The following is a 12,893-nucleotide window of genomic DNA, read 5'->3' on the forward strand; positions in this document are numbered from 1 at the left end:
TCGCTTCTGCTGGCTATTTTGAGCCGACAAAGCTGCTGCCATAGACACCTCCAAAGGGATATATTGCATCTGATCTGGCTGTATGTAGCAAGGACCCATGCAACCTAGAAACGTGCCTTCAGCAAAAGTCTTGACTACTGCATTGTGCACCGTGTTGCCCATGACTGTTGCGCTCTTGACAAACGCTTGTGCCACAGCTTGAGACACTGCATCTATCATCTTTTTGTCCCGTTGCGCTTCCGTCAATGGCTGGAAGGATGGAAGATTAAACTTCTTGATTACGTCACCGGATCTGATGACGCTGTATGACTTGAGACATTCACGTTTAAACTTATCCACAAGCTCCAAGTACTCTTGCTTTTGATCTTCTTTGAGCTAGTCTTCAGCAACAGGGACGTAGTTGTCTTCATTGATTTTAGAATGATCACCAAGTTCCACCATGTTGGAGCTTTCTGTCCCACCGGGCGTGCCAAAAGCATGTTGACGCAAAAATCAACACAATGGAATCCTAGGGCAAGTGTTTGCCAAGCTCCGGAAAGTCAACTAAGCGTGCCAGTCAATTTGACCTGTAATTGACAAGGGATAAAACAAAGTCAAATTCGAGAGCGTATCGGCTGGGATTTCAAATATCTCTCACACAAACGTATCGGCAAGCTCTGCCGATAGAGAAGACGACAAAAGAATATTAAATACGGGTGCATAGTAAACGAGCGCGTCGGCAGGCTCAGCCGATGCGAAAAATGACAAAATCAGCTTAGAATAGCTGACTGCACGTATATGACAAAATCTAAGCTACGAATGTGTAACTCAGATGATGTAAGATTGAAACAGATCCAAACCGGCTTTTAAGATAACAAAGTGTTACTTTAAAACTTAAAGCCGATCTAATATGCTTCTAAGCGGATAGATGCGATAATGGCCAAAAACATAGGAAAAACCTACAAATCTAGCCGATATCGATAAATTGTGAATAAATCTAGACGAGAAAACAGCGATGCGCCCGAGATCAAAGCCTAGATAAACTCGATAACTTTTGAATAGATTTGAACGAAACCACAGCGATACGCCCGGTAGCTAAAGCTCAAATATACTCGGTAAAATGAAAACTCACAAATAAATCAAGTCGCTCGAATGTGAGGCGTCCTTGATCAACTTGAAAGAACTCGCCGAAAAGAAAAGAAGAAAGGCGAAGTCGCCGAAAAAGTGCAAAGGGATTGTAAAGTGTTTGTTGTATTGGATGTGTATCAAATTTTTGCGGTCCCTTACAACTGATATATATAACCTAGCACTACCAAGTCATAGCCGATTACGGCAAACATATTACTTGTCTAAAAAGAAAAGACTTTCTAAAAACAAACTACTTAAAGATTACAACCGAATCGTCAGAATCCTTGTAGAGTTCGGGCTTCCTTCTTTCTTCCTGACTTCATTGGCAACTCTTTATTGGCTGATTACCAGAATGAGCGGATCAGCATCTTCATGAAATATTCCTTTGGTCCACCGGACGTGCTCTATCGGCCGATTCCAATCCTGTACATCTTTTGGTTTCTTTCAAATCAGCAACATTTCCTTCATTAAATCACCTTCCTTGACACGTGTCAAAAAATAGTGTCAACAGCACCCAAGGCAAGTGAATTTGACCGGTCTGCAGCGAGTGGAGGTCCGAGTAAAAATGCGAGATGAGATCATGTATAGAAAAGGACAGTACATCTTAAGAGCCATGAAGAAGGTCTAGAACAATGGGTGTATCCTTGCCACGCACCAATTCGGATAGGTTAAAATGATACTTGCAATAGCTACTAGGTTCACCATTTTTCATGTTTTAAGTATTGAGATTTATATTATTTTAATTGTGTAGCAGGGGAATCATGGGCCACTGGGTTGTATTTGTCATCTATCCTCAGGATGGAAAGGCTATCATATTCGACTCCTTGCGCCATACGAACAAGGAGGCGTATAAGGATTTCGAATATTGTCTCTGATAGTAAGTGACGACACAATTCCTTATGCACTTAAAGTATATATCGAATTTGTTGTTGACACTAGTGGTTTGCATACAGTGCTTACAAGAAATACGTGGAAGACCCCGATTGCTATGATCGGAGGTCCGAGAGCAAGAAGCAGAAGTATGGCACAAAACTGAGCTTGAGTTATGGCACAAAACTGAGCTTGAGGCGAGATTTCCCGATACGTATGAAGAAGCTTATGTGCTACTACATTGTGCATGCAATCTATGTGTCTTAATGACTATGTCTTACATGAATGCAGTGCACAAAGCAACCTGCAAAGTCAGTATTGTGTGAATACTATACTTGTGCGTACCTCGGGACTTGCGAAAGTTACCACAAAAGCTGGCGACAGCTCAAGAAATCCATAGGATGGTAGTGCAGGTCAAGGGTGGAAAAGACAAGCATCAACCAAACAATATCTGACATTTGTAAGTTTGTCACTGACCAATGTTGTCATGTTGGGGGTACCTGCTTCTATGACGAGAATGAGCTAGCAACGGACGACAAGTTTGTGAGACTATGCAACTGGAGAACCCAACTAAACATGAAGGACTACAAGCTGCCGGAACTCGATTAGGTGCCCATAGCTTTTGTAATCATTTGAACATGTATGCTATGTTGAATGGATGTAATATATTTGTGAAATACAATATGAAATACTATGTAAATGGGATCAACACATAAATGGATGTAATATGTGTGTTTACCCTTTCGTAAGTGTGTATTCTGATTTGGTTTTCAAATTCGATTTCAAATTCAAAATCAAATATGCTTTTTTTTGAAAAATCTTAACGGAGTCGGTCATGTTAAAGATGTTCACCCCAATTAAAAATATTAACCGAGGCAGTCATTTTAGGGGAATCGCCTCCATTAATGTATATTAACGGGAAGCGGTTGTCTTAAACCGACCGCCTCGGTTAAACTATTAACCGAGGCAGTTGTCCGCCTGCCTTCGTAAATGCCTCCATTAACCGTGACGATGGCTCCGAGGCGGTTGGGCTGCCCGCCTCGAAAAGGCCTTTTTGCCCACCTGCAAAAAGAATTCTGTAGTAGTGATATATCAAATAAAAATATTAGTTCTTTAATCATATTGTCATTCAACTCACCAAAACTGATTGGGGCCTAGATGCACTTTCATAGAGCTTAGTGATGCATATTTGACGGTGGGTGAGTACCGCTAGCAGAGATAAGAAAACCCCCGTTTAGAGATTTGGCCAGGACTATTAAAACCTGAAGTCCAAGGTCGGCCCAGCTGAGTGTAACTGGTTCAGCCGGGATGAGGAGGGTCAGCTGCCCCAAAGAGGTTCAGCTGTCTTACAATTGAAAACTTGAATTGTTTACTTCATTTTCTTAACCTTGAGGTTGTGGTGGAGTTTCTGTTGATCTAACTTCACCAATGGCCATTCTCACAATGGCTTCCCTTGCCAGCTCTTCATCATCTACAAAGTTCTTATCAACTTGCCCAATGTCCATAAATCCTCGAGGTCTGCACAAAATCAGGCACTGAATTGCATATTAACGCATGAAGTACGATTGTACGAACGAACACAACCCCCCACCAAATAATCTACTCCCATATGGGGAAGATGACGCGGTTACCTCTCATATGAGTCGCAAGGGCGTGCCGCGAGTGGGAGGCCAGCGAGAGAGGAGGGTGGCCAGCGGCATCGCGACACTAGCTTCCCCGCGCTGCGGCGGCATGCGCAGTCGGCCGCGCAGGTGTTGGCAGTCTGCGCAGATACCACATTTTACCATCAGGCGCAGATACCACATTTGACCATCAGCAGTCCGTTATCCGACAGCATTTACATCGCACGACGCAGTCACCCTCTGCTAAACTTTGGTAGTACAAGAGATAGAGAGAGATATAAACAATTTCTCCAAACTGATTAGAAAAATTTGTAGACACTGAAAAGAAATACTAAAAGATAATTGTGGTCCAAACAAAACTGAAAAGATCATGCTGTCCAAACCGGTACAAGGGTTAAATATGATCCGTCCCGGTACACCAGACTCAGCCAAAAATGAATTTACACAGTGAACTTCTGATAACCCAAATGCTAATTAATTGAACCCGACTAGAATTCTGAACAGCAAAGAACACAATTAAGATACGCACAGGTTACTATACGACCCCAGTTGTATAATATACCAATGGTATATGTTGCCTACTTATTCTGATACAACAGCTGTATTCTCACTCTGGAAAAAAAAGGAAGAATAATCACAAGGGCAAATATTAACAGTAAAATCTTTGTTCGCCAGTCAAATGCTGCTTACAGGAGACATACAGGACCACTGGCTTGCAAATTTGGTCTGCCATGGTGTTGCGAGAATGATTAGGAACTGGCAGCAACTGAATCTACATTCTGCAGCTGTGGATTAGGCAAAAATTTCAAGCATAGCTTCCTGTTCCGTCATCATAATTAGCCTTGTGTTTGACGGTGAATTTGTTGTATCCAATCCACATAGCTGCTTGTTGCAGCCATCTGGTCCTCAACAAGGTTAGATAGCATCAGAAAGCCTTCTCTTGGCTGTTCACCCTGTCGCACCACCCGGCATAGCTGCTGACAAGAAGGATCCTTCTCCCGCAGGTTTTTTAGTATTTTCATGAAATTTCTCGAGAACTCATTGTCACATTCTCTCAACTGAATCTGCAATGTACCCTTCCATTAATGCACATGCAAACCAAAATAATGTGGTACACTACACATCTACAGTAAATTTTCATACAAGAGCATTTATAGGGAAAAATGACAGTTCACATGGAAGAATTTGAAATAAACTTTGTTTTAAGAGAACAGAGGTGTACAATCTCATTACGGCATAGGAAAGGTGTACCTTTGACAGATCAGGGAAGTTTGCCAAGCTGATTCCAAGAATGTTGCTCACAAGTTCAGGTGGGAGCATCCTACCTAACCACACAATAAAATTGAAGCCATCATCAAGGAGGTACAAACCTCCTGTATGTAAACACTGCATTGTTAATGGCAACCGCTTCAATGAAGTATCAATCTTATTTGGTTCCTGCAAAATTCAAAGATAGTTTTGATTAGTGTTTGGTAAACTTGCTTGAACCACACATAAGACAGAATTGACTACAGATACACCAGGAAAATAGCTCACCAAATAGATATATCATAATTCAATTATAACGCTTATAATTCCAGAAGCTTCTCTATCACGTTTTCAATATCAACGAAACTTCATTTTAAAATTAAAAGCATTATTACTAGGATTTCAACAGACTAAACAGATGTTATGCAAGTGGCCACAGTAGAATCATTTTTTGTTCACGTCAGGTTTGATTTGAGTGATTTGGACATGGCAAATCTACAACCACCACACTGGCTAAAAGCATCCAAATCAGCTTTGTGGGAACAAAATACCATTGTCAATACTTCATCAAGTCTGTACAGCGAAGGATAGACAAAGTTGAGCAGCCTTTTTACAGGCAGTATCATCATGCTGAAACCAGCAGCACATCTTTCATCAAGAGAGACATCTGCGTAACCTCCACGGAGGGCAAGAGATTTGCAGATGGCCAGGATGTATAATGGCAAAAATCTTAGAGATTCTGGAAAAATCAGTCTCCCTCCTATCCGGTGTTGTACAACATATAAGTTTCGGTATTCCTTCAAACTTCTCACAAGCTTTAACTGTAATTGCTGTCGGACACTGTCCAGCTTATCAGACAGAGAATTTTCAACCGCTGCAGGATTGCAATAATCAATAAAGTGTGTAATAACCATATAACATGTATAATGAAATTTTAAAAGAGGAAGGGCGTTCATATATTACTAACCAATTCTACCCAACAATGAGACAATGGCACCAGTATCTGCTTGACGATACATTTCACTAAGATCTGTGACCACAGGTGCAGCTGCTGTGTGGACCCTGATACGCCTTTCACCGGAGGAAGATGTGTATCTAATGGTTATTAAGGACACAAGAAGCATCATCTGCATGCATAATATTCTACAAACATAAAAAAGGAACAAAAAGTATGTGCACTATGTGCAACATACTGCTAACAACATTGTGTGATACCTCCCCTAAACGGCCTTTTGGCTCTTGAAACCATATGCAAACACTACATGGTGACCAACTGTGTTAAAAGATCATTGAGCATGATTAAACGGACATGTAGACCACTTTTTGGCTAAACAAATGGGTTTGGACTGTTTAGCATTATCAGTTTAGGCACTCTAGCATAGTTTTTTAGTACTTCCAATACGATACTACACTGTCACCAAACTAATTGCTACCAAACAGCCTTTTGCTAATGGCAATTTGAAGGAGTGATATGTGATGTTAAAATTGTCATCTATAACAATGATTTTTCGCACTAGAATTAAGGGATGAGCAGAAGAATGCTTGTAAAGCAATAATGGTTGTATAAAATCAGATTCAGAGGAAAGGATACAGCAGTGCCACTTGAAAGTATACAGTCTGGGTGGTCATTAAGGTCTCCTCTAGAGACAGTTGCATTCCAAAAGCTTTATCAGAGTCAACGGCTGGAAGGGCTAACAGGTCTGTCGATCTAAGCATGAAATGACCATGATATGTTGTGAACCGTACCCCTAAAAAATAGATGTGAGTAAGATGGAATTATAAACTACCAAAGAGAAATTAAGAAATGAAGATAAATGTAGCTGTGGATGAACCTTTTCCGCATCTGATACGCATAACAGATTCCCAGGCAGTCTCTCGTGTAAGGTCTCTACTAAGCTCATGTTTAAGTTTGTCCCCATGTGTAGCGGCCTGGAATGATGGATAATGGTACACCTGACCACCAGTATATTTTGCCAAAGATCCTACAAGATTTTATATATAGCATAGATTTTATATATAGCATAAGAAATATAGCACTGCAAAAAAAAAAGCAAAGGTACATTAATACAGACATTCTGCAAGCAAATTCTCACCTAAGGAAGCTATATCAGAGTACTTCTCGCTGAAAGAGAATATGTCCACTGCAATCTGATTTTTCGTGAACTCAGCAGCCATTTGTTTGTAGAAGGGATCTTCTGGTACCCTCAGAGTATGCTCCTTATCCGTTCCATATGCACGTACATCATCTCCCCGAAGTCGCAAACGACCAATACCGAGAGATGGCAATGTACTCTGGAAGACAAGCAACTTCCCCCCAATTTGACTCTACAAAGGGATGCCATAATTGTCATGATTTGGTGCGAAAATAGGGAAATAAAGGTATATAGGAATAACTAAATATGTATTTTAATGATAATTCTCAAATTCAAATATGATATGAATAGAGTAGAAATTAAGAATCATACCATAACCATGAATGCTGCTTTAAGTGCTGGACCAAGAGCAGACTCAACATTTACGTTGTCATGGAACATATTTGGCAAGCTATCGAGAAATGACTCGACTACATGTCTGGAGTCAACCAAATTAACCAAGAGGTCATCAGGCAATGGCAGAAAAACATCATCCAAATCAGCAACAACCATCATTTGAGGCTGTGACAAAGAAGACTGATACAAGAACGAAAATACGGGTTATTTCAGTGTGACACGTGAATCGACATTCAAAATTAATGAGATATTGCGAAACAAAAGGTGCAACTTTGAGTTGAAGAATGACTAAGATGTAGGGCATGCCTTGAAGTTATGAAAATGCAAGGTGCTGTCGAAGGTTAAGAATCCTATCTGTGTTCGCGGAAAGCCTGGAAGTTCATCAAGGCATGATTTGATTGTCTTTGCAACAACCTAAAAAAAGGGCATATAAGACAGTAATATTGTGAGTTGTTAAGGGTAAAAGAAGATGGTACTCGGTAATATTAAAAAATAAAGAAACAGACAAAACCATACCTCAAGCAATCCACTTCGAACTGCAGATACTGACACATCGATAAGAAAGAAATAGGAAGGTGGCATTGGTGGCCGCACCATATATTCTGTCGGAGCAACAAACTCTACTGTTCCCTTAGAGAGTTCAGGTCTTTGATCAGTATCATACCTTCTGCCACTAGCATCCAGAGCACAAAAGTACTCTCCAGGAACTGCAGGAAAGGAAAGCATGAGTTTTCATAAAGCAGCTCATGGGAGAACCTTGCTAGTATAGCCCAGGATGAAAATTGTACGAAAGAAGAGTCTGTCTTCCGGCACTATTTCTATGCAGAATAGTTAAATCTGACGAATAACTCATTTACAATCATTTTTCCTTTCTCCTACAATTAAGGATACAATAAAGCAAAATACCTCTTGCACAGAAGCAACACCACAACTATGGCATGCTAGCTCCTTTGATCTCAAAATACATCCTAAAATATTGAACTATAATACAAGCTATTATAACCTCATAGCTCAATTTCAAGACTCCCCGGAACAATTTTTACCACTATTGTGGAGTGCATGTCAAGCTAGGATGGACATGATGTTACAGCCAATGATGTAAGCTCTACATTATGATGATAAGCATAAGCTAGCATAAAGGAATCCTATAGAAAGGCAGGCCTAGAATAGCACAGTTTGGATCTTCATGTGGCCACAATTGGCCATGCCCTCCTGTTAATTGAATGATAATGCAATCATGGTTCTTAAGGCGTCGCCTAGGCGACAACTAGGCGACAAGGCGTGCTCGTGGTGGTAGGCGTCCCCCTCGCCTTGCCAGGATGCCTATGGCGTCCGCCTTAGGCACGAGGCGTCCTCCTGGGCGTCGTAAGGTGTCGTCTAGGTGTCCCAGAGGATGAGGCGGGCGCCATAGATGGGGTTTCGCGCGGGAAATCCAGGGGCGGGCGGGAAATCGGAGGGCCCAGCGGGAAATCGAGGCTCGGACAGGGGCGGGCGGGAAATCAAGGGTGCGGGCGCGAAATCGAGCGGCAAAACCACCCAATCCCTACAAAATCGAGAGAGAATAGAAAGAGAGAGGGAAGAACGAGAGGGACTGAGGGAGGCGGACGAACTCGCGGCGCCTGGGCGAATCTTGGGCGACGGCGACCCCTGCACCGCCGCGCATCTCCGCCTATCCGCGAGGCCACTGCCCCGTGCGGCCCTGCCTCTACGCCACATCTGCTGGTCGGCGGCCCCGGCTCCTCTACGCCGCTGTGCTGCCCGGGCTCCTCTGCACCTCTTCTGCTGGTCGACGGCAGCTGGTCCGCGGCCTCGTGCGGCCCTTTGCAAGACTGCAATGGCCAGGTAATTCATCTGCAGTCTCCCCGTCCCCTCCCCTCTGCTTCGCTGCTCTTGCTTGCTCTGCTGCTCGCGCTGGCTCTGCTGCTTGCTTTGCTGCTAGTGCTGGCTCTGCTGCTTGCTGGGTATATTGCTGTCATGTATATTGCTGGGTATACAGCTCAACAAAGGTATGTATATACTACTAAATTTTGCTGTCATGGGTATATTTTAGGATGTCTATGGCGTCGTCTCGCCGCGCGCCTTATACGCCTAGGCGTTGTGAGGGGGGTAGGTCGCCACGAGTCGCCGTAGCGCCGTGAGAACTATGATTGCAATGTTTAGGTTGAAAATAATTGTTTTTATAGTTCAGGATGCAATCTGAAGATCAACGCAGAGGTCAAAGTTTGATTTGAATTTCCCCCCTTCGGTATATGATTTGTTGTTTGAATTGTCTTGAAAACAACTAGTTAATTTCTGCAGAATTCATTAGATTTTGGCCCCTGCTGTATTTATTCCCAAACCCAGCCAAATGACTAGCATTATAGAACACACAAAGCGTCAAGCATTTCTTTGACATCCTGCCACTTGTCATATCTAATAGCAGCAAACTATCCCAGCCATCAACAGTTACAGGAATGCATGTGCCTATTATCTCATTATTATAGTTAATAGGAAAAGAATATGCCGCTAGGTAATCATCATAATTAATAGGCTTGAAAACAAAATAATACGAGCTGTGAAGCACAATGTTCTAGACAGATAAGATTTCACATTTCTCAAGACTGCACTTATAAATAAGTTTTCTAATGAAATAAATAAGTTCAGAAATATTAAACCCTGGAAGGACCTTTTATGCCATAGCAATTCGTGATGAAACAATACATCTACTGGAACCAAACCAAGCTTAATGTTACCGAAATTCCGAAATAGTACATCAACTGAACCAAACCAAGCTTAATGTTACCAAAATTCTTAAACAGTTTCTTCTTTTCTTTCTCACTGGAACTTACATGTAGTATTAATAGATGACTGCTGTTACCATCTGAATAATAGCGACAGAATATTTAGTTGCGAATAGAACTTTTAAAAGAAAGAAAAAAGTACCCTATCCCTTCCACATGTTTCAGGTTAAAAAAGTTTTGCATTTCTGGCTATTGGATGCTGCTAAAAAAAGGCCCGTCCTCTATAGGATGGACAGAATATTTCACCTGCCAATCCTACAGTAAAGTTTTCGTGTAAACAGTTCTACATCATAATTTTTCCCTCTTACAAAGTTTTGTTTCCTCCGTTTCAAATTATAGGGCTTGTTCTCTATAGGCACAAGAACTAAGACGGGTGTGAAACCAAGAGAAATAGAGAAGGAAATAAGCAAGGACCCCCTATTTAATTTAATCACGTTGGGGACATGCAAGAACAGTCAGTGAGCATATCTAGGTGAGCAAGGAGGTAATAAGTGAGGGAGAAGAAGGTAAAAGGTAAGCATGCCCCTTATACATTGGAAAGCGGAGAGAAAACTATACACCTTATTATTTTGGAGTGGATGGTCGTACACTACACTAGTTCATCACACTACATCAAGAAGAACATAGTAGAAGGGAAATTGAGGAAAGGTCGTTAGTAGTTATGCATCCAAACCATGTCATTCGAAGTAATGAAATAATCTTTCCTATCCATACCACAAAATGTCATAAGCAGTTACACCATTTTGGGAAATGATGATGGCTGGTTCAAATCAATAGTAATCAGACATAACAGTCATTTGAGTACCAGTATGATCTTTGTCAGCCATTTCACAACACACAAAATTGTACTCAAGCTGAAGTTCAGGATATTACCATCATTGAGCAAGGTGCAAAGATTGCAGCGCCATTTCCTTCCAGCATCTGCAAATGTTGCATAAGGATTTATATATGTCCTGCATCTTCGACAACGGATGACACCTGCTGACCCAAAATTGATAACTGGCACTTCCTCCTGAGTAATGGGAAACAAGCATGTCAAGAAACGAGCCCATTTGCTGGAAAGTATAAATAATGAAAGAGCTTGTTAGTTCATTACCCCATTAGGTGATTCTGCAAGAGGGTGTACCACAGCCCCAAGGGGCAAATGCCACCTGGAGACCAATGACTGAGATGCCGGAATCGCATGGGTTGTTAGCCGGAAGTACCTCGGGTGGCAATTCAATGGGTATGCCTCCAAAAGCTTAACTGGCTCCTCATCACCATCCAATGGCCTTGGCAGCGCTTTTACATCAACGCCAGGGTCAAGCGACCCTGGCGCTGAACTCAGTGCTAACGACTGGAAGTCCTCCACTAAGCTCTGTAGTGTGCCTCCAACTGGAGGCCCAGCACTCAGATATGCTGCCTGGTTACCAAACGAGGCAGTCGGCCCCATCGGCGGGGGTGGCATGGTCTGCACTGGCTGTTGAAATGCTGGCCTTGACATTGGGAATTGGGGGTTCACAGGCTGTGCACCAGGGTAAAACCCTTGCGACTGTAGTGGTGGCGGCCTCACATAATTCGGTGCAGGCAAAGAACCTCTGGTGGGAGATTGTGGCTGCCCAAGGGACGACGATGGTGGGGGCCGAAAAGGTGCCTGTGCAGAGGCAGCAAAGGGGCCCTGAGGCAGTGGTCCAGCAGCGAAGGGGGCCTGTGTCGGTGGAGCTGAGGTGAAGGGGCCCTGAGATGGTCGAGCCGAGGTAAAGGGGCCCTGAGGCGGTGGAGCAGAGGCAAAGGGTCCCTGAGATGGCGGCGCGGAGGTGAAAGGGCCCTGAGGCGGCGGTGCGGAGGTGAAAGGCCGCTGAGGCGGTGGCGCGGCAGCAAAGGGAACCTGGGACGGCGGTGGACCCCTGTAGCCACCCATTGCCGCGGGTTGCGCGGCCCCGAAAGGGGGTGCCGCAGCACCAGGCTGAGGCAGCAGCGCTCCCTGCCGTGGCGGCGGGACGAACGGGCCACCGGCGGCAAAAGGTGGAGGCGGGACGGCGGCGCCGGGCACGAAAGCTGAGACAGGGCGGCCTGGCGGCGGCGGCCTCTCGTTCCCCATAGGCGGCTGCATCGCGTCGAACACCTGCGGGATCGGGCGGCGGCGGAAGGGAGATGAGATCAGAACCCTTTTATGCGCGTGATCCGCGTGCTCGCCGCACGGATCTCGCCGGCGCGGCCGGATCTGGAGGGAGCATTTAGATTGGGTGGGAGGCGTACCAGGATCGGCGGCGAGTCAGCGCTCCGGCGGCGACGGCGACCAGCACGCCGACGGGTGGGGCAGACGCGGGCGCCGGGGGCAGCAGAAGCCGGATGCGGAGGACGCGACGCGAGCGAGGGTTAATAAACGAAGAAAATACAGACCTGTGAGTGTGTGCCGGCTTCGTCTGTCGCAAGCCCCAGTTCCCCTCCTCAATCAAATCTACTCCGATTCAATCAAATTCAACGAAAAAAACGTTTGGACTCTTTTCCTTCGGGGCCGTTTAGTTACCAAAAATTTTCACCTCCCCTTTAAACACATGTATGAAGCACTAAATGTAATTAAATAATAAAACTAATTACACAGTTTGGATGTACACGACGAGACGAATCTTTTAAGTCTAATTAGTGCATGATTAGCCATAAGTGCTACAGTAACCCACATGCGCTAATGATGCGGTTAAAGGCCTCAAAAGATTCGTCTCGTGATTTCCAAGTGAGTTCTGAAATTAATTTTTTAATTAGTGTCCGAAAAGCCCTCCTGACATCTGGTCAAACTA

General features: G+C 43.9%; 1 protein-coding gene across 1 annotated transcript; it reads right to left on the minus strand.

Annotated features, from left to right (window-relative positions):
- Positions 1 to 3,970: 3,970 nt before the first annotated feature.
- LOC120639695 (protein transport protein Sec24-like At3g07100) lies at positions 3,971 to 12,509 on the minus strand. The gene is made up of 13 exons (XM_039915573.1): positions 12,355 to 12,509; positions 11,213 to 12,220; positions 10,990 to 11,128; positions 7,853 to 8,043; positions 7,643 to 7,750; positions 7,313 to 7,516; positions 6,941 to 7,172; positions 6,680 to 6,829; positions 6,439 to 6,595; positions 5,815 to 5,942; positions 5,399 to 5,721; positions 4,851 to 5,036; positions 3,971 to 4,663 (listed from the first exon to the last, which is right to left on the minus strand). The coding sequence occupies exons 2-13, from the start codon at positions 12,206 to 12,208 to the stop codon at positions 4,436 to 4,438; spliced, it is 3,042 nt and encodes a 1,013-aa protein (XP_039771507.1). The 5' UTR covers positions 12,209 to 12,220; positions 12,355 to 12,509; the 3' UTR covers positions 3,971 to 4,435.
- Between the last annotated feature and the right edge of the window lie 384 nt (positions 12,510 to 12,893).

The sequence above is a fragment of the Panicum virgatum genome, chromosome 7K (assembly GCF_016808335.1).
Source record: "Panicum virgatum strain AP13 chromosome 7K, P.virgatum_v5, whole genome shotgun sequence".
Taxonomy (NCBI): domain Eukaryota; kingdom Viridiplantae; phylum Streptophyta; class Magnoliopsida; order Poales; family Poaceae; genus Panicum; species Panicum virgatum.